Genomic DNA, 24825 nt, shown 5'->3' with positions numbered 1-24825 from the left:
GGGTGCAAAAAGAGGATAAAGAAAGTGCATCAGTCACTGCAGGTGCACCACAAACCCATGCAATGAAATGGGTTTGGCAGCCTCACGGTCCTCCTGTTGACTCAGTCCTTTGGTCAAAGGAGCTGGATGTCAGGGAAACAGGGTAACAGTATGTGGGGAGAGCTCTGCTTTTCCTTGGCATCCTGCATAGCCCACAGTACTTCAAAGCACTAACACTGCTCACCTTTGTGATATCCTCAGCCCTCTGTAAGTGACAGCACACAGGCCCAGCAGCATGATACAAGAAAAATCTCACACTCCTCTTACACACAAAGACAAGAGGATACAGAGCTTGCCGTTGCTCAGATTGCATCTGTTCCTACTAAAGTCACAAACACGCTTGTTGGCATTCACAGTCCACAAGGAATGTGACTCACTTGAAAATGTACATCAAAAACGACCCAAGGGAGCTGGGAGGGGAGAAAAGAAAGCCCTGGCAGGGCTATCAGCACCTCCTACCCAGAGCTGGACTGCATCCATCCATTTATAGCCAGGAAAAAGCACTACCCACCTGATGAAAGCCCAGGTAGTCCTGCACAGTAGGGGAGATGTAGAAGATGTAGCCATCTCCAGTCACAGCAATGACAAATCCATTAAGTGCCTGAAAGTGTAAGTGGAGCCCAGGGTTACTCTCCCTAGCTTCAATTCAGCTGCTGAAAGATGAACTTCTCCAGGTATTTCTTAAGCCTTTGGGGATGGGAAAGGACCTTCTTCATCAACAAGAAACTCCCCGAAAAGGAAAGCACCTTGTGACCATGCTGGTTAGTTGCTTTTGTGATTTTGTCTTGTTTTTCCCGCAGGATTAGCATAAGCAATGATCAAAGGTGGACTGATGACTTTTTCCTAGACCCATTGTTGAAGCCCTTCCACCACAGGGCAGCTCCTGCATCAGCAGAGACCAGCTAAGGAGAGGTTTCATGAAATACCTAGAGTTAGTTAAGTCCTTTACAGCTCTACCAGCCACTCTTCTGTGGCTCTGATTTTCTCTAACAAACCTACCTACAGCTTCAATGACCAACAGGCAGTTGAAAAGACTGCCCTGAGACATGCAGGGGTCCAGTAACTCCAGGAGGAGCCTAGCATCAGTTCAAGCATAATGAAGTCTTCAGAGACAGTAACCAAACTGCAGTCAGTCAGTGACCTGACCTATTTATCCACTTGTTTATTTTAAGGATGACCTCAAAAGATACTTTGGGCCTTGCTCTTCACCTTGAATTTTACAATTAGAACGTTATACAACCTTATTTCTGTATGTTTTCTCCAATCACCCCCCAAAACCTGCCTTTTATTCCTTAGTACCTTGAGGATGCCTCTGTCCCTTTGATTTCTGCTCTCAGCTCCAAGGGTATGTGAACAACTAATCACTAAGTATGCAAAGTAAGAACAAATCCCATCACTGCTATCATTCAAAGATGGTAATGCAGCTAAAAACAACACCCACCTTGAAAGCAAAAGAGGTGGAAAAATCTGGAAATTCAGATCCCAGGTTTGTGAAGGCCCTGGCATTGCATCAGTGACAACTGAAGTGGCACCCCCTGGTCCTTGTAAGCATGCAGACTGTTTGACACATCTTTGAGGACGTGACAGCATCCTGTTCTCATCTGTCTCCCATTACATGGGACAACAACCTCTTCTTATCTGATTGTGTTGTTGGTCCTGACAAAAGTCTCAAGAGGCCCCATTTCTCTTGAAGGCCTTCAGACACGTCCTGGCATTAAACTGCCACTATGAGACACCATACTGGGAAAGTTACTCTCCTCTTGCTTATGTTCTAGATGGCAGAAGATAAGGCTTTAAAAACAAAACTCCTAATCTCTGTAAAAGACATCTTTGTGCTCATACCATCTGCCAACTTCACTTCTTGCTTTGCACTCTACAATTACATACACACGGCTTGCAGTTAAATCCATACCCAACTAGTAGCTCCTTGCTTGAAAAAGATCAAACCCATGCCAAATTAGAGAAACTATTCAGAAAATATGGGAGATCATGGCTGGGGTGGAAGGAGAGGATCTCACACACCCAGTGAACACTAGATAGTAATTCCTGCCTCCTGCTTTTGTATGTAATAGATTTAATTTATTAGTGAATAAAAAGGAGAGAAATTAGGAAAAGAAAACCCTACATGGAAGTCTGGGTTTAGTCAAAACATGGGCAGAAGTCTCAGCAGGTCTCATAAGCATCAGGCCAGGACCTGCCACAAACATGGACTCTGCCCTCATTGCCCAACTTGGCCATGTTCAGCTGTCCCAGTGGGGACCACAGGGATGTGCTGTTTGCTTGAGACCAGGCTGGAGAGAAGCGTCCAGCCAGCCATGCTCCGCTCACCTTCTCCCCACACACAAAGAGGGGGCAGGAGCAACCTACTGACATAGCTCACACATTTGCTCATTTACAGTGACACTCTGAGGCTAGCATGGGCTGGCTTTTTTTTTTTTAAGTAACTTGGAGTATCTGAAAGGCTGTTGGGTTGAGCATGTTGCCTGATACTGTACAGATCCAGCTTGCAGCAGGATCAGTCCCTTTCTTTTGTGCTGCAGCCCCTACAAGGGGCCTGAGTCAGTTTTCTGCAAATTACAATATCTGATTAAAATGCTCTTTGGGAGGGAAAAAAAACTAACCCCCAAAACCAAACATCAGGCAGCTCAGCTGGGGGAGTTCTGTCACATTAACACCTCACAAGCTCTCCAGATGTCTTCAATCACCCAATGCTGCCAAAGCTCTGGTGGCTGAACGAATTGCCATCATATGGCCCAGCTCAAACCCCCAGAGAGCATTTGGGAGCAGCTCCATCATGGGACTGGGGCAACCACAGTTTCCCTCCTGGCTATCATGTTATTCCTGCTGTGCCTCCATGACTATCACACTTGCAGACAGCTGAGACTGCTCTTGGGAGTCTCACAGGAGACTTCACATGGTCCAAGCTTCATTGCCAGAAGTCACACTGGGGTCCCATGAGTCACTACCTCAGCAAAATCCCCCATGGGGGCTTCTGCTGTGGCTCTGCTTACACCTGCCTGCCTGTCCTTAACAGTGGGCATTTGTGTAAGTCTGTGCAGGAGCAGGGCTTCCAGCTGCTAGTGTTTGGAAAGGTGGAAGAAGGAAGGGGAGGACTGGAAGTCCAGAAAGCACAGACACATGCAACATCAGGAACACGGCCATGGAAAGATTAAAGGTCTTGCACAGACTTGCCTGCAGCCCCAAGGAGCAGCATGTTTTAAGTTGTCATGCCCAGATGTTTATTCAGCAACCAGGCTTTCCATGTGACCTTGCTATCCCATTTCCTACTAGCTTACATTTACCAATTGCAGGCCAAACAAACAGAATTCTGGCCAGCTAATTCACCAGCTCCTTGTTATCTGAAGTTCATTGGGAGTTATTGAATTTGATACACACTGGCCTTTCTACAAAGTAAAGCTCCCACCACCCAGTGATTTTGTCCACCACTGTCTTCCAAGATCCATCCTCCCCTCTTTCCCTGCCCCGACAACCTAAGAACTGAACCTGGGCTTTTTCCATCCCAGGCAGGCTGTAAACTTATCCTAGGGAGCTCATACAATGCCCCAGGTAGGGCAAACAGTTCCTGGTGGATGTTTTGTCCTGCAGCTACTGCCATTCTCTTCTTGGCATTTACTAGAGCACAAGGAACCCACCACCATGGAAACTAATCAGGAATCAATCCCTATGCTGTTGTACGATACCCCTGCACCTCTTGGTTGGGATGGATGAGCTTGTATACTTTGGGTCCATGAGCTATAGCGGGTCCCAAGGAAAAATGCCAGGTTTGGGCTCAGTGACAGCTAACTCCTGCAAGCTACAGGCACAGACAGCACCTGATGCCTCTGTGAGAAGGGCACAAACACCACCCTGAGCCCTGCTCTGTTTATGGATGCGTTTTATGGTACAGCCCCTACAGAGCTGCTGCAGCATAACCAAAGTGGCAGCAAACCGTGGTGGGGGGTGGGAGGGAAGGGTAGAGACAGGGACCCATTCCAGCCAGCCGCTGTCACTGGTCCCTGTCCCAAGGTGCTCAGTGCCTGCAGAAATCACAGCAAAGTAGTGCCTGGCAAGGCAGGGTCTCCGCTTGCTCCACAGATGGGAGATGGGAACCTGTGCCCCACAGCTGCTGTATGGTTCAGCAGCCAGGGACCAGCCATCATGCCTGGCAGATGGCAGGAACCAAAGGAAGAACCCGAATGACTGAGCTACCATACCATACCTGGAGCAGCAGTTCCCCTTCAGGAATCAGCTCCTTGTTAACCTGCAGGTCCATCCGTCCATTCTCTCCTGGGGTTCTAGACTGATCCAGCACATGGTCACCAACATGTGTAGCTGCAGCTGCAAGTGGGAGGGCAAGACATCAGCATAGAAGGGGCAAGCCAGGAGCCTCTCCCTCCTTCCCCCCATCCCAGTGCTGCTCATGCATGGCTGCACCACAACCCAGCTTGGAGAAAGATGAGACTAGTGGGAGCTGGAGCAGAGACCCCTTACAGAGCCATCCCTAACTTGCCCAATGCTTCCACCAAGAGATGATAGCCCCTGCTTAGTCCCATTTCTGGGAAACCTTACTTCTGCCAAGGTCTGAGGCAGAGACACAAAGCATAGAGGGGAGGGGAGGAGTTTTTTGGGCTGCCTGGGCTAGGAAACATCACCCAACACAGCAAGAAGTCTTCAGGTTAGAGCCTGGCAGAACTGGAGTTGGCTTCAAGCTGCCATGACCTCCCCAGGTTGATTCACATGCTGCCTCATGCTTCCTTGCTAGATGCCTCCAAGGCAACACCCGTGGGTACAGCCAGTGTGAAACCTGCCCTGGTCATAGGATCTCAAGCATCATAGGACACACAGAAAACCAGCTGTTCAGGGAACAGGAATGAGGACAGCAGCTCCTTGGGGACATCCCCAGCATTGTAATTCATCTGCTGGAGAATTATCCTTGAAAACCCTCAGTCCAAACTCAGCTTCCACCAAAAGGACAATTGTCAAGGCATGTTTTTGTGCTAACTTGACCAAAAACCTCATAGCAGCCCCCATGTTGGAACGACCCTGTCTCTGCCACAAGCTCCTGCAGCACCCCAAGGTTGGCCAGAAGTCACACACCCTGTGCACACCTACATCCTAGCAGAGCTTCACTGCCTGCCCTGTCTGAGCCCTGGGTTTGACAGTGCTGCGTGACCTTGGCTGCATCCAAAAGGAAAAGATCTTCTGAATTTGGGAGAGCAGTAGGAAATGAGGAAAAACCCCAAATCATCCCAAGTCTAACCACACATTTAACTTTCTCCATGGTAGAAGCTCTCACCTCACTGCTGAAAGGTTTTTAAAGGTGGGTCCTGCCTCCCCACAGTAGCACTGAGTTCAAAGCCAAAATAATTCCAAATCTAAAAAAGGTTTAATCTGAAACTGCTGATACTTTGCTTTTCATCAAGCCATCAATATGCAAAAGCATTTTCCTTGACAGATCTGCATTTTTGTATTAAAAACCAGTTTGAGGTTAAAACATTGCTCAAACCTATTTACATGTGGAGCTTGAGTGACAACAAGCACCCACCCATTTAGCAACCAGGTGCATGGTTAAAGATAATTAGCTGAAAGTCTTGCATAAGGTGACACAGAGGAGCCACACAGGTTTAAATAAAGGTGGAGAGGATGCTCTGAGTTCATTAAGCAGAATTAGCCTTGATCTCTGTTGCTGATAGAACCGGGCTACTTCAGCCTCCCCCAAACCTTGAGTGCTCCTTGGAGGTGCTCAGGCAATAGTTGCATCTTCTGCCCTTTCCAACCTGCACCCTCAGTCACTGGAGGAAAACCCAGCTTGTGGGCAACTCCCACGGGACACGCCTTCCCCTCCCTGACAGCTCACCTGTGGGTCAGTTTAGCCCAGACCACAAATCTGCATTGCCCCCAACGTAAGCTCATATTTCTACTTCTGCAGGGGACAACCAAGACATTTCCCAAATCAGCAAGAGGTGGATCAGCTGGGCCAGAGGACATGAGACTTCTGGGAAAGATGAGGTTCAACGCCAGGAAAGCAATCACTATGCTCAGTTTGCTCATCAGTCAAGGAAAAGCATGTCCCCAGGAGTTTCAAAAGGCAGGTTTGAGGCAGTCACCAAGCAAAAAGCCTCCTCGCATGATTGCCAGGCAATCCCCAAGGGAAAACATCCAGATCCCATCTGGACCATGGGTATGGCTTCAATTTGCACATGATGGAGCAGAATAGTTTCAAAATGAAACAGCGATTTTTTAAAAATTTGAATTATTTTTGAAGAGCTGATTCCTCTCTAAGGCATTGAAATGAGGCAAGCCAGCAGGGAAATTCAATAAGAAACCAAGTTCTTCCAAAACAAAGCTCCAAAAAGGCAGAGATTGTTTTGAGAGGATATATATCCCAGGAGCACATGGTCTCCAGCTCTCTCCCAGTGTCCACCAGCAGCATCTGCAGGGAGAGAGGCTGTGGGTGTACAGAATCCAACACCAAACACCTATTTGCTCATTTTGTGCTTTCCAGCAAAATTATCTCTTCCAACTCTCCCACCAGTCTCAGCAAGGGGCTTTTAACGTCCCATCAGAGATGTTCACTTCCCTTACTCTCAAACCCTGAGAGGTCCATTTCTGTACAACTAAGCTAGAAAATCCTGCATAATATCTCCCATGGGATACACTATGATGACCTGGCTTGGGAAGAAGGCCTGGAGCACAGAGAGGGTAGGAAACCCAAAGAGGTGGTGCTTTGCCACCAAGCATCACTGCATGGGGGTTGCGAGGTCCCACTTGCACAGCATGGAGTGTAACTGTTACTTCTAAGTATTGGTGGTACAGAGCAGCTGGCATTCACATCCAGCCCACTCCTCACCATCCACAGCCAGAGGCCAAGGAGATGCTGAAGCCATGCATGGCACTCTCCCACAAAAATAATCCAGGAATGTGTGACATGAGCTCCCCTTACTCTCATCATCACTCCAACACCTGTGGCCCAGTCTTGTTCTTGCAGAGGGTTCCTCTGTTTCAAGAGACAGCCACCCTGCTGGGGATGGCCAGTGGTGGAGTGAGCATCCAGCAGATAGGCAGGGCTGAGGCTGTTCTGAGAAGCCACAGCCATTCCTCAGTGGTCTAGATGATCCAGAGACCTCCTGTACCTATTTTCAGGTGGTGACACTCTCCACGTTCAAACATGTTCCTTGAGGAGGACACCCAGTCATGACAAGTTGGGAACAGTGTCCCTGTGGCTCCCCCCCCCTTGCAACAGGTCTCTGAACTCATCCTCACTCAAATTGCCGTAAACTGCAGGGGCTGGGAGCAATCTAAAGAGATGCCTGAGCACATCCAGATAAAGGACTCCAGGCCCATGTAACCAGTAGGGCTACAGAGGCTATTCCCAGTCATTTTTTGACTTTGAAAGGAAAAAAAATAATTTTTAATCAAAGTGCAGGAAAAAAACCACCCCAACTGCAACACGGGTAACTTCACAGGAGGGAGGGATCACTCCTGAAATGTCCCCCATTTGCTTGAGACAAATTATTAATCTCCAGGGATTTTCACCAGCACATAAATCCACGCTCACCAGAAATAACTTGCAGGATGATCACCCCATGACAGACAATGCTGGCTTTGTCACCTGATGACATGGGGTGGTGGCTCGGAGCCTCCTTCCCCTCCTGCTGGCTCCCTGACACAGCTGGGTGAATGCGATGCAAAGTCCATCTCCAGGACATGCTACAACTCTGAAGCTGAGCTTGCAGCAAGGTCAAGCTGGAACCGGTGCTACAAGGAGTGGGGAGGACCAACAGCCAGGGCTCTCCACCCCAGCAAAGCAAGCTATAGGATGGGGAGATGCCATTCCCTGGAATCCCACCAAGAGCCCCAGGTCCGTCAGCCTGATTGAACCCCTACACCAGCCAGAGCACTGGAGGCAGCTTCCTGCTGCTGGTGTGATCCCCAAAGACTGGAAGGCTTTCATTCAAAAGGAAGTCAGTGGAGATGTCAGCCAGGATCAGTAACACTTTCAGCATTGATGAATGAGGATGCATCCTGTACATCCTCAAGAGCATCCCTTTGGGTTGGCTTTCTTGCCTCTGCAAGGAGGTTTCTCAGCCCTGCAATGTGGAAGAAAGAGCTCAAGTATGAGAAAGAAAGAAAAAGAGGAAAAGCAATCTAATCTCTTCACTTTCTGTTCATCACATGCATAAAAAAACCACAACAATGCCACCGTGGAGGCTAACATGTCTCTTGCCTCTGGCATAGTTATGTAACTGAAAAAGAGTTATTGGTAAAAAATCATGGAATCAGTTCTGCTCTCATGGACTGAGTTACACCAGCGGGAGATGACAGACTTCACACAGGGCAAACATTTCTGTTTGAACAGACTCCAGAGATGCCTGGCATCAAGAAACCAGGAGCTCCCAGATCTTCCAGAAACAGCAAGCCATGCACAACCATTTTTCTCTTGGACCTGATCCCAGCTGTTTAACAAAGGCATCATGCCAAGCAGACCAGGCTCATGCCATCCAAGTAAAACAGGCAAATACCAAAACCACAGATTATAAACATATTAGAAAAAGTAAAAAAAGTCACCTAGCATTTTTCTGAGGAGCACAGAAATGTCCAGGGGTGCACTGGCAGCCCTGAAGCCCACACTAACCTCTCCAACCAGCTGCTGCTGCAAACGCTCTCACATACTCCTGCAGAATCTTGCCCAGGGAGGTATTTAAGCTTGACTCCTTTCACTGCGACAGTTACTTCAGGTCCAGGCCCCTGCAGCTTTGGCCCATGGTAACAGCAAACAAGGACATGAATAAACACAAGCTAATTTAATGCTGTCTGCAGTAAGATTATCCAGTGAAACCTCCTTCCAGCTGACTTGCAGCAGAGCATTGCAGAGTTGCACAGCAGCAGAGATGGGAAGGGACCTGGTGAGATCTCCTACGCCAAACACGTGCTCGAGCAGGGTCAGCTGGAGCAGGCTTCCCAGGACCATGAGCTGTCCCTGGCACAAATGGTAGATGGGGATCTTGGATCTAACCTTCCTAACTGCACCAGTGCAGGGTCTGTGAATGTCAGACTGATGGTGGGCAGCACAAACCTGGGAGGATTCATCCTGCGCTCCACCATGGGCAGATGAATCTCACTGGGACTCCAGCTGCCATGGTGGCAGGACCATGCCAGCCAGCACATCTTCATGGGATCCATCTCTGCACTGGCACCTGCTGGTGCTCAAATGCTTGCCTGCAAACAGCAGGTCTAGGCCTTGCTGTGGAGCTAAGAGGCTGTCATTGTGGCTGAAAGGTGGCAGCCAGGACCACTTGGACCAGGCACAGATGAGCTCTTGCTCAGGACAGACCAAGCAGAAGATCCCATCATGGCTGTACAGAGATCCCTAGGTGCCCAGGTTCTTCCTAAATATGTTGCAACCATGACAAGGGTACAGTCTAAAAATACATCCGTATATATAAATGTCAGCTGTGACACTGACTACTCTTCACAGCCCATGACCTGCCACCTCTGGTGCACAAACATGTAGAACAGTCCCTGAAGCTAGTCCCACCTGCAGCCTTAACCACTTCTCTCTGCCAAGCCCAAGTGCCCAATAACCTTGTAAGCATACCTCTAGGTATCCAGCTATGTTTGCAATGTGCAAAGTAAAGCCTGCAAAGAAGACACACTTGTCATGTGTCGGTTGGGTCATAGTCCTGCAGGAGACTGTCATGCCCTCCCTCATCCTTGGGCAGCAGCCCAGGCTGGGCGTTTGGTGGAGGTTTGGCAGGAGATGAAACACCACAAGTAGAGGTGTGCAGACCAAGTTCTCAAAAATACACCCACGTGGAAAATGGCATCTCCTGCCCCAGGCTGACACTGGGCTGGTTGTGGGCCAGCAGGGTACAGGAAGGTACCCCACTATTTGCCATTTGTTATGAGCTGTTAGTCATCTTAAGCTTTGCCAACCTCTAGAGCATGGTCTCATACCAGGAGAGGGTTTTCCACTGGTTCTCTCCATTGCAGACCTCACCACCTGGGTGACATTAATCTAGAAAGAGGGCATAGCAGAACATACCTTAAAAGCACATCCTCTCCACCTCACAGAGCATTTTAAACCCCATTTTCTTGCTGCTCTCATCCTTGGCAGAGCCATATCTGCAAATCCCAGCATCTGCTTCTTTTTGTTACATGAACCCTAGGAAATGAACCCCAGCACAGATCTCCAGCTAGCTGGAGGTTTCTGAGCCACTCAGCACTAAACAAACCCATCCAAGCTTTCATGAGATCTCACTGTTTGCAGCAAGTAGAGCTCCTGTCACACCATACAGAGCCCAGAGCATCACAGCAGCGGGCACCACTGTGAACGTAGAGACAAGCTTTTCTCCTCCGGCACTTTCTCTCAAAGAGACGAAGATCAGCAAAGTCATTCCAGATTTATCTGGGATGCTATCAGACATAGGCCCAAGTAGCAACCACTGCAAACTGGTTTGCAGACAGAAGCTCAGCACAGGTCTGGCAGTGACGTTCAGCCATTTTTTTTTAATACAAGTGACAAAACCTTTAAGTGCCTTTAAGACAGGTTTTGATAACAGCAGAGTTGTCATTGCTATCTACCAGCACTGGATCTGAAGAGACCAAGCCCCGAACCTCCACCTTCCCATGTTTTACCCATTTAACCTTGGGCAAGATTGAAGCTTGCCTTTCTGATGCTCAGAGCAGGCTCTGACCCTGGGAGCATGGAGGTGCTTCATCTAGTTCAGGAGAAGAGCAAACACAGGACTGCTGAACTACTGCAGGTCTCCATCTGAGGCATAGCCAAATGCACAGGGCAAGCTATTCCCCTAGGCATGCACCGGCCACGAGCTGGTGACAAGTGCAAGCTGCAAAGGAAGAGGGAAATCTGGACTTTTGGATCTATTCCTCCTGACAATGGGGAAGAGTCAGACCCATGGGACATAGCCACCACCATCCTGCAGGCACTTGTCACACATCACCCGAGGGCTACCATGGCTTGAGGCACACATCTGCCATATGCCTAGCCTGAGATAGTGCTGCCTTCAGCTTCACCAGCAGTTGTTTATACAACCACCACACTACTCCTAGGAGAGAAGGGAGACCAGTCCTGCTGACTTTTGTACTGTAGAACAGCTTGGCTAAAATATGCTGAGATTTTAGCAATCAATCTCAAAATGCAATCCCACTTGACCCCAGGGGAAGGAGTTGTTCAGGAGTTGACAAGTATAGCCAATCCAGATTTCCCTGAACACCAGACTCCAAACTTGCATGCCAAGTTTCCTTTTTTTTTTTTTTTATTTTGCACAGGGAAGACTGTGATAACAGGCAGAAGAGAGCTGTGCAACATCTGCAGCACTTGCACCAGGGGACAGACAAGATACAGCAGATGTATGTATGCCCCAAATGAGCTTACAGAGACATGGAGCATTGACAGTTTTCCTCTCAATGCCTGAAGCTTGTAATTTCCAGCAAGTGACAAGTTTTTCTGGTTTCTAATTAAAGCATGGACAGAAGAGAGAACATTTAAAAGCAAAACAGATTTAAAAGATGATCCAGTGACTCACTACTCACTGTAACAGCAACAGCATCTCCTGGTTTCCAAACATCCTTATGCTCCAGAACCAAGTTTAAATCCCAAAAGCACTTTCTTGCAACTTTCAAAAATTAAATCCTTTTGAGCTTCCAGCTGCAATCCTGCTGCCTGCTTATCCAGCTGAAGACCCCAAACATAAATCATGGTAAGCATAATCCCCCCCAGGTGGGAGAGGGAAGGATGCAGAAGCTTTTGTGCATCTGCTGCTGACCCTTGGCCTTGGCTACCACCCTTGCTCTGCCCATCGACAGGCTCCTCCTCACACCCGGAAGGAGGTGATACTGAGGTAAAAAACAGCATTATAGAGGAGTAACACAGGGATATCCAGGAAGGGACACAAGTTTCACACAGGCAGGCACAAAAAACCTGAGATTTGGGAGGAGATTTCCTGGACAGTTTGGCCATTGATTTCTTTTCTGCTTTGACTTTGTTGATAGGGATCAACAAACACCAGTACAAACGGGTACCCCAGCCAACACACCCTGTTTGGTACCAGCCCACTGCATGAGGTGGCCAGGCAGGCAGAGCTCTGGCACAGGTCCCCCACAACCTGGGTCTTATCCTGCCCTGATGAGATGAGACAAGTCCCTTTCCCTAGTATCCACGGGCATTGCTCCCACCATCCAAGCCACTATGGGTTGCCTTTCACTCTGTCCCACCCAGGACACAGTGCCCTAGACCCTGCTACCTGACTTCCTAAACCCCATTAAATGGATCTGTCCCAGGCCACAGGCACATAGCACCCACGTATCAGAAATATCAGAGAAGATGGAGAAGGCTGGAAACCCCTTCCTCACATTTCTGCTCCTGTAAGCAGCCAGGCAAGTTGCAGACAACATAGGGAAGCTCAGTCCTATGGCTGGAATGAGCATGAGACACACAGCACAAGAAAACAAGGATCCTCAGAGCATCACCCTGATCCTACTTGCAATTGACTTTCTGAGAGAAGAGTTTGAACACTGGGTGTAAACCCAGGCCTGCAGACAGATTTAGAGGCCAACACAGCCAGTCCAGAGTGTGGTTTCCTGAAGGATGACTAATTCAGTTGCGTGGTGCTGCAAAACTCACCTCTAGGTCACTGAGCTTTTAACATGAAGCCATCATGAATCCTGTTTGCTTTGTCCATCAGATGAAGTAACCTTTCAAAGTTTACTGTGCAAACATTTACAGTATGCACAAAAATCTGTGCAAACCCAGCTCTAAATGCACCATGCAAAACGGGAGCTGTGCTTGTTCCCTCAAAGCGAGGGCCATGCTTGGTCTGAGATGCTAACTGGTGGAAACACCAGGAATTGGTCAATTTTTTTCCCATGAAAACAACCCCTAAACAAGCACAAGATCAGAAAAAGGTCAGAAAAGCTGTAGAGCTTGTCAGAAGACACTAAACATCCCTGCTGAGCTTTCAGTCCATCCACAGAGGTTGATACCATTTCTGTCCTGCTTAGAGGACATCTTCTAAAACATTTCTAAAACAGATCATTCTCCACCAGCTGCTGCTTGTTCATAGCATCTGCGTGGCAAATTATTTATATGGACCTGAGTCAGTGTCACAGGTACCATGTGCATTTTTATGAGCCTGCTGGTTACTGCAGCGCTGTCCACTGGCATCAGAGGGGAGGGCTCCAGGAAAACCTGAAGTTCCTGAGAAGTTATCAGCAAAACCCTCATGGTGGACTTACAGAGGTCTCTGAAGCTGTCCAGGGAAGCCTGTATGCCAGTTTTCCTGCTTCAGGTGGCCTTGCAGCAGGTCAGTATGGGATAACTCAACAGCTCTGATAAAGTGCTGCAGTCAGACAAGCTCCAAGCTCAGCCCACATGCAAACCTGGCACAGCCAAAGTGAGCTTCTGGACAGCAGCACAAAGCCTGGCCAGCTCAATCTAGGCCAAATACCAGTGAAGTTTCACTGGTAGCTCAAGTGGGCGCTGCACACTCTGCAGGAGAGTAACTCTCTCCATCTGGAGAGGAAGGCATGTGGGTCCTTCTACCATCCCCAAGAAGAAACCAGCTGAAGACCTGTCACCTCTGCAGGGTCTTCCTGAGATAGTTTCCAAACCAGCAAAAGATATCAGGGGCAGCAGGAGGACATACCAGCTGATGCAAGACAAGTTGTTGAAGACCAGAGGTTCAGAAGAAGCATCATCCATCTCATCTATTATCAATCTCTCCCCAAACATGTGAACTTAAAAAAAAAAGCCAAGAAACCCACCACCAGCAACAAAAAAGCCAAACCCAGTTTGGTTTGTCTCTACTTCCAGAAAGCACTGCCAGAGGGTGGGCTGTACGGGAGACCTGACAAAGCAGAGAGGGAGAGTTAGCAGGAGGACACCAAATGGGGCAGTAGCTAATTCCTCCTGCCTTTCACAGTCAGTCTATCTCCTGCCCCAAAAACTTGAATGTCTGCTCCAAAGGCATGAAGCCAAGAGGATGCAGAACCTCAGATGGGCTTTTTGGCACATGCTGCATTTCTTGCAAGAGCCATCTCTAGCAGTACATGGGATTTTTACTTTTAACCTGTGACACAGGCTGGGCAGGCATATATCCAGGGTCACCTGCCAGCATCCGCCTCTCTGCCAGACCAGTTATAACTACTCACTTTGGCTCCACATAGGCTCAATTAACCCTTTGCCTAGGAGAAAGGTCAAGTGCCCAGACTCAATAGAAATGCTCGAGAAGAGAAACTCTCTATCAATACGGCACCAATTAAAGCTGCCTGGAGACAAGGCAATGGGCTTGGGCTGCTGTGGAGAGAGGTCAAGGCATCAGAGGTCAGGGATGCTCACCAGGCAATGTCACACTCTCCTGCTGCAGGACTGTAGCCTGCACAAAGCAGATGACAGCAAAACTGAACTGGAAAGCATGGCATAAGGGCTTTCACTATCTCCCCCAAAATGCCTGATGTTATACTCCACAAGCAGGCTGCTGTGCCTTGCAGATGACACATTCTTCATCAAGCAGAGCTCAAACCAAGGTCGACCTTGATGAATCAGTGGGATGATCTGAAGTCAAACAAGATGAACTTCAGGGCAGACATGGGCAAAATAAGGGGAGGGAGTTGGAAATCACAGGCACAGCAGCCAAATGGGAGTAATTGGACTGGCAGAACAAGCCTCCCAAGAAGGGGCAAGGCTGCCACCGAACATGAACCCATTCAATGATGATTGCTTTTCCAAAGCAGCTCTCACGCTGGGAAGCATGTGCTGAGTGCATCCAGTGGGAACCCCTCCTGCTCAAAAGCAGGGGTCCCAGCTGGAGAGCTTGGCACAGGGGTCTCCTCCTGGGGACCAGTACCCCCAGCTGGAAGGGGCCCTGGGAGAGCCCCAAGGGATGGGGCATGCACCAAAAGGTAAGAAGCCAAGTTTATCCAGTCTGGGGGGAAGAAGACACAATAGGAACCTCTCAGAATAGAAAGATGCTGATGGCTTCCTGCCCTCCACAGGCTCTGCCTTCACTAGAGTCCATCACCATCAAGCCCAAGGCACTGGAGATGAAACATGTTCCTGTCCACATGTCCCTACCCCCTTCAATGCCATACACACACACACACACACACACACACACACACCAGTCTGTGTGTCCCCCAGCTGCAGGAATCACCCCAGCCCTCAAGCACGGCTTTGTGGTGTTGAAGCAACTCCTTTTGCAAGCTGATTGTGAAAGCAATCCCTGGCAGCCTTTCAGGCTTTATTTGCACTGCAGCCTGCAGTTCATGTCCTGCCAGCAGGCAAGGGTGTGTGGTGACTCACAGGCATGGTAAATACCCCTCCAGCCAGACTCTGCACCCCCATTTTCCCTCTTAGCCCAGACACATGGTCTGGCTGTATCAGTAAGAATGGCTGATTGCTGCCTTTCTTTGAATGCCAATTGAGAAAGCAATGCAGGCTAATGCTATGCCAGCACCACCTTGGATAGAAGGACCTGTCACATCCTCAAATCATCACACCTTGCCATCATGGCATTAGGTTGCCTACCTAGCTACCTACCCTGCATCTCATAGACAGGCAGGGACTGAATCCTATTTCCCAGGTTTGTTCCCCAAGTGGCAGACAACGGAGGAAGATAAACCCAGCAAGGCTTGCTCTCATTCCAACCTTGCCTTTGAGGAGACCAACAACATCCAAAGCACATCCGATACTGCGTGTGCAGCAAACACCCCTTTTGTTCAGCCAGCACAAGACATTTTCCATCCGTGGCAAGGTGCCTCTTCATGCCCCTGTCATGTCCTTTAGGGTCCTGCTCCAAGAAAGGACCTCCTAGGTCACACCATTTCCAACCTAGGCACAATCAGCTGGTACTGGGACAGGCTCAAAGCCTTCAGCAGCCAGCGACACCTAGGAAGATGTGCTGGAGGTGCTCAGGGAACAGCTAACACCACAGGAGACAACAGACCAGTGCCTGGGGTCAAACAGCCAGCATCTCCAGAGCAAGAATGAGGGTCCATCACACTCACGACCACACTGGGTAGTGTTCCAGCCACCCTCAAGTCCTTTGCAGAGGCAACACACTGTTGTAATATTCAAGCACTGCCCCAGGGATACCAATTGGATGAGCAGGAGAGAGCTGCTTTGGTTCCCACTTGAGAAACCAGCTCTGCCAGAGAGATCCCACCATTGCAGCCCCCACATGAGCTACAGCTTCAGGAGCAAGAGCTGAAACCACCTGTAGCTCCTGGGCCTGGGAAAGGTTCCTCAGCTGAGTATGGTGTAAGTGCATCAGCACAAAACTTCCCTGGGGTATGGCTGAGGCGAGAGGGCAGCCAGCAGGTCTGTGCATGCTGGGTAGCTCAGCTGGCCTCCTCTTGGCAGGATTTTTCTTCCTCATAAAGGGAGCACCACATCAGGCGATATATAGTGTGTACAACAGATCCCTGCTCCTCAAACCCAAGGTCTGCAGAATAACCCCAGAGTCCCCAGCACAAGTATTTTGACCAGCAGTATCCAGAGGCCAAACGCAGCTGTGACCTTCAAGCAGGAGGAAGGGAGCTACATACACATGGGGGCAGAAACACACCAAAAGGCCACTGGTGCCAAGGGCAGAAGCAAAAAAGCAGCAATGTCCAGCCACAGCCACTCTCCCACTGAGGTTGCTGCTCTGTACTAGGGACTCTGCAGCGGCAGGGCTGCAGAGGGGCAAACATGAGGAGATTGGTTTTCCAAGCGCATCAGCTCAACCCTCCATCCTGCAGGAATGAACTGGGGTCTCTGGGTTTGAGGCATCACCCTCAATCTCACAGAAAAGCTCATTAGAGAAGTATAATAGACCCACCACAGCTGAGCCCAGCAGGGCCAGGGTAGCAAGTGCAGCAGTAAACCACCAACGTATAAGACACCACCCCCTCCACAAAGGAAGGAGGAGAAAAATGATCTGACGAGACGCCAAATCAAACAAGGGCCTTAGCAGCAGCTTTGTCTAATCTGTCATCCTCAAGTAACAGAGCAGCCTTGTGCAACACCTGCCTGCCCAGGGGAGACATGGCAGCCCACAGATCCTGGGGATTTTAAATTTAATGTAATTATAAGCCGCAGTTACAATTAGATGAAGGAAACATGGCTGTTCAGCAAGACACACACTGTCTTACCTATTGCTCCTTTGACCACAGGCTGGCAAGACTGGGACACAAGAGGGTGTTTGGACATAAAGGAAGGGTAGCATAGCTACTAACGAGAAGTAGATGGAGGAGCTTTGCAAGAGGTCTCAGCTGCTGGGCAAACACCCAAGCTGCTCCCCTCCACCCATGGTACCATTTCTCTGTCAGACACCCCCTCCGAGACCGATGAGGCCAAGGTCCTCTGCTCCCTTCCCTGCTCCTGACCTCCCCCTAGCCTCTCCTGAATTGCTCGTCTGCCTGCTCTCCACCTCTCTGACTCAGTTGGTCTCACCTTCCCAAGGACATTGCTTTTCCAAGACACCAAGCACCTGTAACTGACTGAAGAGTATTAGATTTGGGTGCACGGCACCCAAAAATGAAGGGGATTCCTTCCAGAGGGGACACAAATAAAATCTGTGTCATGGCAGCAAAAGGCCTGAGGGGCAGATGCCCCATAGGCATAGCACTTCTCAACAACCATTGCCAACATCTCCACATTTCTGGAGACATGGCATTTTCCTCCCTGGTTTTCCCGGGCATTTTCAGGCCAGCACCTCAGTTAGATCCAACACTGATGCATTAACAAACAACTCTCCATCCCAACACAAACATGGCTCAGGGTGGGATGCAAGCTGTGGGGTGGGGACTGACCCCAGGAGCTTTTCACCCCTTGCAACACAGACACTCACCCATCAAGTAGCTCTTCACCTTCAGGTATCCAACAGCCAGTCGGAGGATGGAGAGTTTATCGAGCCTGGCGCACACATCTTCAGGGAAGGGCAGCAAGCCAGTCAGCTTGTTCAGCTCCTGGTTGAGTCTGTCTCTATGCCGCTTGGAAGGGTTGGACTTCATGCCCTCAGGGGGTGGTGGTTTGGGGCTGGAAGAGGCAAAGGAGAGTTTCATTAAACTGGGCCTGTCTGACGGATCTTTCCAAACCCAGTGTTGACTTTAGTGCAGCCACAATAGTAAAACATCAGGTGGCCCAGTTAAGGCCGTGCAGCAGCAAGAGCAAACTCCAGTGAGCCCAAAAGGCAGTGGCTGGAGGAGACATGGCCATCCCAGCTGAGTACCTTGTGCAGCCTCAGGCATGAGGCTCTCCAGCTGGAGTGTGGTGTGATCCTTAGATAGGCATCTTAATGTGCAGCCTGGTTGAGACAGTTCAGCTGGATACTACAGCCTTGCTCCCATCCTTGCTCCTACCACTGAGCCCTGGTAGGGAAAGGGACACTGGGGGCAGAGACCTACAAGCCATCAGAGCGTCTCTTGGAGGTCTGGATAGACTTTTCCACCTACACTCTGCTCTGTCTGCCCCTTCTCCTCTTCTTCCTCATCCCATACCCTTCCCACACAGCAGGTCTCTCCCTGGCAGCACTCCACACGCTCACGCCAGGTCTTCACCATGGCAAGCACTACCTTGAGTTGCTCAGAGGATTCAGATCAGCTGTTCTGCCTGCTGAGAACCAAGTAGCTCTTGGCAATGAGTGCACTAACAAATAGCAAGAATGGGAAGTAGGAAGGTCCAAAAAGATTTATCTGAATTTATTTCACTTAGCTTCTTTCAAGTTTCCTCTAACTGCTCAGAGCCTGAATCCACTGCTTTACTTACTAATATTGCAAAAAGAAGCACACGTGAAAGTCAACGACAGCACTTGCACAGAGATGTTATATAGGGTGGTTTAGGGAAATGCACTTCAAAAACAGTAGATTTCAAAAATTTATTTTCTTCCAATCTTCTGATTTTGGATCCTTTCAGATGGGCATGTCCAACCTAAAACAACATCTGATGCCAAACTTCAGCTCTGAGACCAACTCTCAGTCTGCAGGAGGGGTAAGGTCCACGGAAGGAGCTCTTGCCTGTCTTAAGCTCATACGGGGACCTGTCTCCATCAGTTGCAGTTATTTCACAAGCTGCAGCTGAACTTCCAGCGACAGCAGTAGGAGGTTAGTTAATGACTCTAATGAGTCTGAAATCTCACCTTTTCTCCTTTGGTTTTTAATTTTGATTTGAATTTTCTAGCTTGAAGAAAAACCCTTCAAATTCCCCCTCTGTTTTTGGTTAGATTGCATCCTGTAAGATGCAACTCAGTGTTTTGATGTAACTTGTCTAACTACAAATTCCTTCTCTATAGGCATCCTTGCTTCATAAAGCAGCTTCAGATAACAGGATCTGCCTATATTTAGCAGCAATCTAAGCTCTCCCTTCTACTACCGCTCTTGAATCTTCTCTGGCAGGACTGCTTGCATGAGTGACAAGAGAGGAAATGAGTATTAAATGAGATGCAGTGAGGTGCCTGTTGAATTTTCATTGCACAGAGCTACCAAGGAGTCTTCTAAGTACAGATGGAAAATTGTAGGATTTCTCTTAAAAAGCTCAATCATGCTGTTTTGCCACATAAACGTCAGGAGGGATATACCCTGCTTCTCAGAGAGGTTGGGTACAACTCATCACCAAACTTGTCCATACAAGCTGGGCAAAACACATTGGCACCGGTGCTTTTATGTACTCCATTATAAAGTGGCTTAAATACTTTTGAAATCACAGTCACTTGTCAGGAAGGAAAAAAAGTGAAATAGTTTTCCTCTGACTCTGTCTCTGATTAAAAAAACAAAAATGACATGAAGAAAATTATTCTGAGTTTCCTCAGATATCCTTAAAAGAAGAGTCCACTGCCTACTCACTATGCAAATCTAGCCCACAAACAGCCAGAAAGAGAAAATGAGACTAGAGATGAGCAAGAAGCATTGATCTTTATGGGAGTAGGTAAAACGCAGAGGTATAACAGGGCCTTTTGGCTGGTCTGGCCAAGCACTGAAAGTGCTCTGGCTGAGACACATGGGATGGCACAGCCAGCAGCAAAGCACCAGAAGGCTAAAGGAGGACACCCCAAGGTCTCTGTTTCTGTATGTCCCCAGCAGCAGCACACAAGGTGCTTCACAGCTTCCCTTGAGGAGAGGTACGACAAAGAGGAAAAGGGCTCTGGTGATGCTGGGCAGCTCTTTTGGCAGCCCATTTCCATGGGTAAATGTTGCACCCAGGAACTCCTAGGGCCAGAGGCTTCACAGTTCTGCATCTTTAGGATGCTACAGGGAAACAGCTTCCAGGTGCTCATCACTGACAAACCTGTTCACTCTCTGCCAGGCAGTTATGAAGCTCCCTTGAGCTCTGTGCAAGCCAGCAGGCAGGGCCAGGAAATCCACCAGTCCCCACCACACACATGTAGCAAGGGAAAGGCATTGGCTTGAGGCACAGTCACATTATTAGCCACTAGCAAATCTGCTCAGGTGAGCACCAGAGGAAATTACATTTCTCCCTGCTCACAGGAAGAGTGAAGTTTGGTCTAGAAGTTTTAAATCTGTTTAAATTCCCTGCCCTCAGGACTGTCTCCATCCCCACTGCCCAGCTGCCCCCTCTTTGCAGGGTGAAGCTCTGGCAGTCTCTGCCAGCCCTGGGCATCATGCAACGCTGTCCCAGGGAGTGCTGCTACCCAAGCACAACACACCAAGCCCTGGCATTCAATGAAGCAGCTCGACACCTACACAACAAGCAAGAAAAAGGCATTTTAAAGAGGCCTGAGCCCCCCATCGAGTTTGCAAGAGCCCTAATGCAGCAGTCTCATGAAAATGATACTGTGCAAAGCTCAGCATGGCTGTTCCACAGAGTTCAGAGTGAAGCTGCTGAGAAAAGCTGCTGACTCCGTGTAGACAGGCCAGAGCAGAGACACAGGGAAAGCTCTGCTCCCAGCAGGGCAAAGACTGTGTTGCTGCTGCAGTGTTGTTTTAGCCCAGCTGCCCTTTGAACAGGGAACCCAGCAGGAAGATTATCACTTTTGCAAGCTGGCAAGTACCAAGGGATATTAACTATCAACAACAGTTGAGCTTACCTGAGCTGATATATTGTCTCCTAATTTTATTAATTTTTTAGTAAGTAAAAACCACTGAGCAAACTGCAGAGGGACCAGAGAACTCCCTAACCCCATCCTTCCTTCCCCACCTGGCTGCCCCACACATCCCGCCACCCCCAGCCCTGCTCTGCCTGGCCTCTCCCAGCAGGACCCTGCTGCAAGATCTGCCCAGTCACAGAAGACAATCTCTTTGAGTTCCCAAGTTTGGCCCTGCAGTACCAGGGATTAAGGTCCCCTCTACTCCAAAGAAACACCTTCTCCTGCACTCTGAGCCACACAAACCTAGTTCAAACCCTTAGTCTGGCCATGCCAGCCCCACCATGAGGCTGGAATCACTGCTTTGAAGCAAAGCAGCTACCCTTCACATTTTCACACTTCATGAAGACTCCCTAACAAACGGCAGAGAGAGGCTCTGGCTCACCGTCTCATCATACATTTGTAACACTGATGTTCCCTCCTCCATCCCAGGTTTGGGCTCAGTTCATGTCTCCTGACACTGCCTCCCAGAAATATATATGCACCTTTATTTCCTGCACACTTGGTAACCTGAGGTAAACAGGCTGACGTGACTTCAGAGCTAGTATAGGGGGAGGCATGGGGGTCCCAACGTCAGGAAACTCCAGCAACACAGCAGGGGGGCATTATGCAACAGCTATTGAGCAGCACACTAATTAATTATTAAGGCACAGGGATCTTTTGGTAAATAGCAATTGCGTACATTTGATTTACACAGACACTGAAACAGCCAGCCTGCAACTCAAACCAGAGGACAGCTGAGCATCTCAAACTCTCCAACAAGCTTCCTCACAGGAACACTGGGGTGCAGGACAATCACTGCCAGGATTTTTATTTTTTCAACAGCATGCCAGAGCCTACAAAGTACTAGCTCCAATTAACACTAATTAAAACAGAGAGCAACCCAAGCATGCTGCTTCTCTATCTCTTTTGCTTATTTAATGCCCACATCAGAGAGGCTTAACGCAATTCCCCATAACCAGTTTGGCTCTCACAGACTGGTTTTCAGCCATCCTACCTGCTCCCACGCACCTGCCCCAGCTTACTCCACCTTCCCAGCTGATGCCAAGGTGCCGCCCCCGGGTGTTACCGGGGGAAACACCCTCCCCACTCGCGTTGCACCCACCTTTTCGGTACCGGCTTCTTCCTCTTCCTCCCGGCGTACATCCCACCGGCAGCGCCGAGCACCGCAACCAGCGGAGGGGAACGAGCGGCCGCGCCCGGAGGCGGGGTTTAAGGACGATGACAGCTGGCAGGGCCCGGCGCCTTCCCCGCCCCGGACCGCGCACCGCCCTCCCCGGGGACCCGGGACCGGCTCCCGGCAACCCACCCGCCGGGGGAGGGAGGATGCGAGGCGCCCGGTCCCGGGGTCACCGTGCCCGGGAGCTGCTGTGCACAGGGGACAGCTGCACCGTGGGCAGGGACCACTGTGCCTTGAGGGTCCCTGTCCATAGGGAGCCACCAAATCCTGGGAAACACCATGCCCATTGGCCACCATCCCCAAGGGGCCACCAAATCCTGGGAAATACTGTGCCCATACGCATACATAGGTACTGTGCCCAAGGGGCCACCAAGTCCCAGGAAGCACCATGCCCACAGGCCACCCTGCCCAGGGAGCTACCATGCCCATGGGCCACCATTCCCAGAGGGTCACTGTGCCTGGGGAGCTGCTGTGCCCCAAAAACCACTGTGCTTGCAGCTCACTGCCTCTGGGCCACTGTGCCTGTTAGCCAGCATGTGCAGGGGGCCACCAAATCCTGGGAGCCACCATGCCTACAGGCCAGCTCTTTTTCCTGCAAAAGATGTTCACTTCTGAGCGGCTTCCTGCTGCAATGCCTACAGGATAACGTTCACCCACTGGCTCATGTTGCTGGTCTCCATGCATCATCTTGGTCTCTGCATTGTCCCTCCCATGGCACACCCACCAGAGCAGCCAGGCTGGTGTAGCCCAACAGCTGCAGCCAGAGACAAGGTGGACCTGGAGGCACCTGAATTACAGTTCTGTTTCAACATCGAGATGGTTTGCCATGCAGTCATCAGTGAAAAAGAAAAACTGAGCAGAAAGATGCAATGAATTCCTTCATTGTCCCACTCCATGGACAAAAGTTCCCCTTTTTCCTAACCCTGCAGGAATCCCTGTGTGCCAGGACTCTGGGGCTTTGCAAGATAAGCCTCCTGACCTCCGAGAGCCTGATCTTCCTGCTGGTCCCCATCCAGGAACAGCCAGCTTGCCTGTCACTTTGCATTTCCTTGTGTTAATGGTGCCCAAGGCTTTTGCTCTTCCCCCAAGAGCCACCTTCAGCTGCTTTTGTGAAAACTGGGGTAACAGAGGCAGGCAACCATGAACGCAAGGGACAGACTGTTAAAACAGACACAGAGACATCACATCTAACTATGGTTTGTTTTTTACCATAAATAGTTTGTCTTAAAAATCAAGTCTGTTTATGTCCCAGTGGGAGGAAACTATGGTAAACCACCATGTGCTTTCATGGTTGCATTGGTGGTATAGGCAGCTATGTGCCATGGCACAGTGTGGTGGTACGGTGGTACAGGTGAGTCTGTCCTATATTCAGTACAAGCAGAAGCCCCAGGAAAACCAAGGACAGGGCAAGGAAGTTTGATATGTCCCCTGAGGACTTTCCTGACCTCCAACTACTTTCAGCCCAGGAGATTTCCTCAGCCAGATATGGTTCCTACCTAGTAATGCTCTTCCAGGCTCCCCTTGAATCCCTCTAAGTGTTTCATACCATTTAGCAATGAGTTGCACAGCCCAAACATCACTACACAAAGCCCCACCTCCTCTGATCTGGTTTTAAGCCTGGCTTCCACCACTCATGTGGCCATTTGGCTCTTTGATCGTCCTTGTTTGCCCTTCTCTTCCATTGCACCCTTTCTGAGACAAGAAGGATGATGAGAAAACTGTGGGTTCATTTGGTGCCAAATGATGTCCTTTATTTTCTTCTCTCCACCTTTCCTCACCACTTTCCTTTTATGAACCTTGCTGAGTTGACATTTTCACGCAGAGCTTTACCTCCTGGTGCTGTGGGAACAGCTCTCTTACTCCAACGCAGGTACGGAGGAGCATGGAGTGATGGTCCTCAAGAGTCAGCTCATCCCCTTTCCTGGTGACCCCTTCAGCATCCTGACAGCACTACAGCCTCCATTTCAGAGCTTTTCCTACCCTATCACTGGACAGACTCGACTGACATGCCAGCACATTGCAGACAGAGCTGTTAAGGTTAGAAAGCCAGACCAAGACACATTGTATTTTTTTTAAGCTATTTGCAAATTCAAGGGATAAATTCTTGAAATGAAATGTGATCGCTTCTTGCCAAGGGGCAAAGCAGAAGCAGCCAATGGCATCAAAACATGCTGGAGGTCAGCAGAGCTGATTTCAGTTTGATGGGAAGTGCATTAATACATTTGTTTATGACCTTCCTAGACTATATGTAGAGACCCAATAGCCATGCCTCTTAATAAGGTATGCTTTTCAATTAGGCAGGCAAAGATCCAGCTCAGCCCTGGAAATTGCACTCCAGTGTCTCCATCAAGTGGAGAAGGGAAGCTGCAGAAGGAAGGTGTCCCAGCTGCCCGCACCGCGGGCTCCCCAGCTCTCAGGTGTCTCAGTGGCAGGCAGCGCTGTGGGAAGGCAGTTTCCAGACCTCATGGGACACCCCCAGGATTGGGAAGCACACACATCGTCTCT

At 49.6% G+C, this 24825-nt stretch overlaps 1 protein-coding gene across 1 annotated transcript in view; it reads right to left on the bottom strand.

Annotated features, from left to right (window-relative positions):
- The window catches only part of LOC104051548 (uncharacterized), a 29859-nt gene extending 7573 nt beyond the window's left edge, over nucleotides 1-22286 (bottom strand). Inside the window, 4 exon segments of the mRNA NM_001302362.1 lie at nucleotides 551-640; nucleotides 4259-4377; nucleotides 17892-18079; nucleotides 22246-22286. Of these exon segments, the coding sequence (NP_001289291.1) occupies nucleotides 551-640; nucleotides 4259-4377; nucleotides 17892-18079; nucleotides 22246-22286 (438 nt within the window).
- Between the last annotated feature and the right edge of the window lie 2539 nt (nucleotides 22287-24825).

Source organism: Phalacrocorax carbo, chromosome 5 (assembly GCF_963921805.1).
Source record: "Phalacrocorax carbo chromosome 5, bPhaCar2.1, whole genome shotgun sequence".
NCBI lineage: Eukaryota > Metazoa > Chordata > Aves > Suliformes > Phalacrocoracidae > Phalacrocorax > Phalacrocorax carbo.
This window is presented reverse-complemented; position numbering and strand designations above follow the sequence as displayed.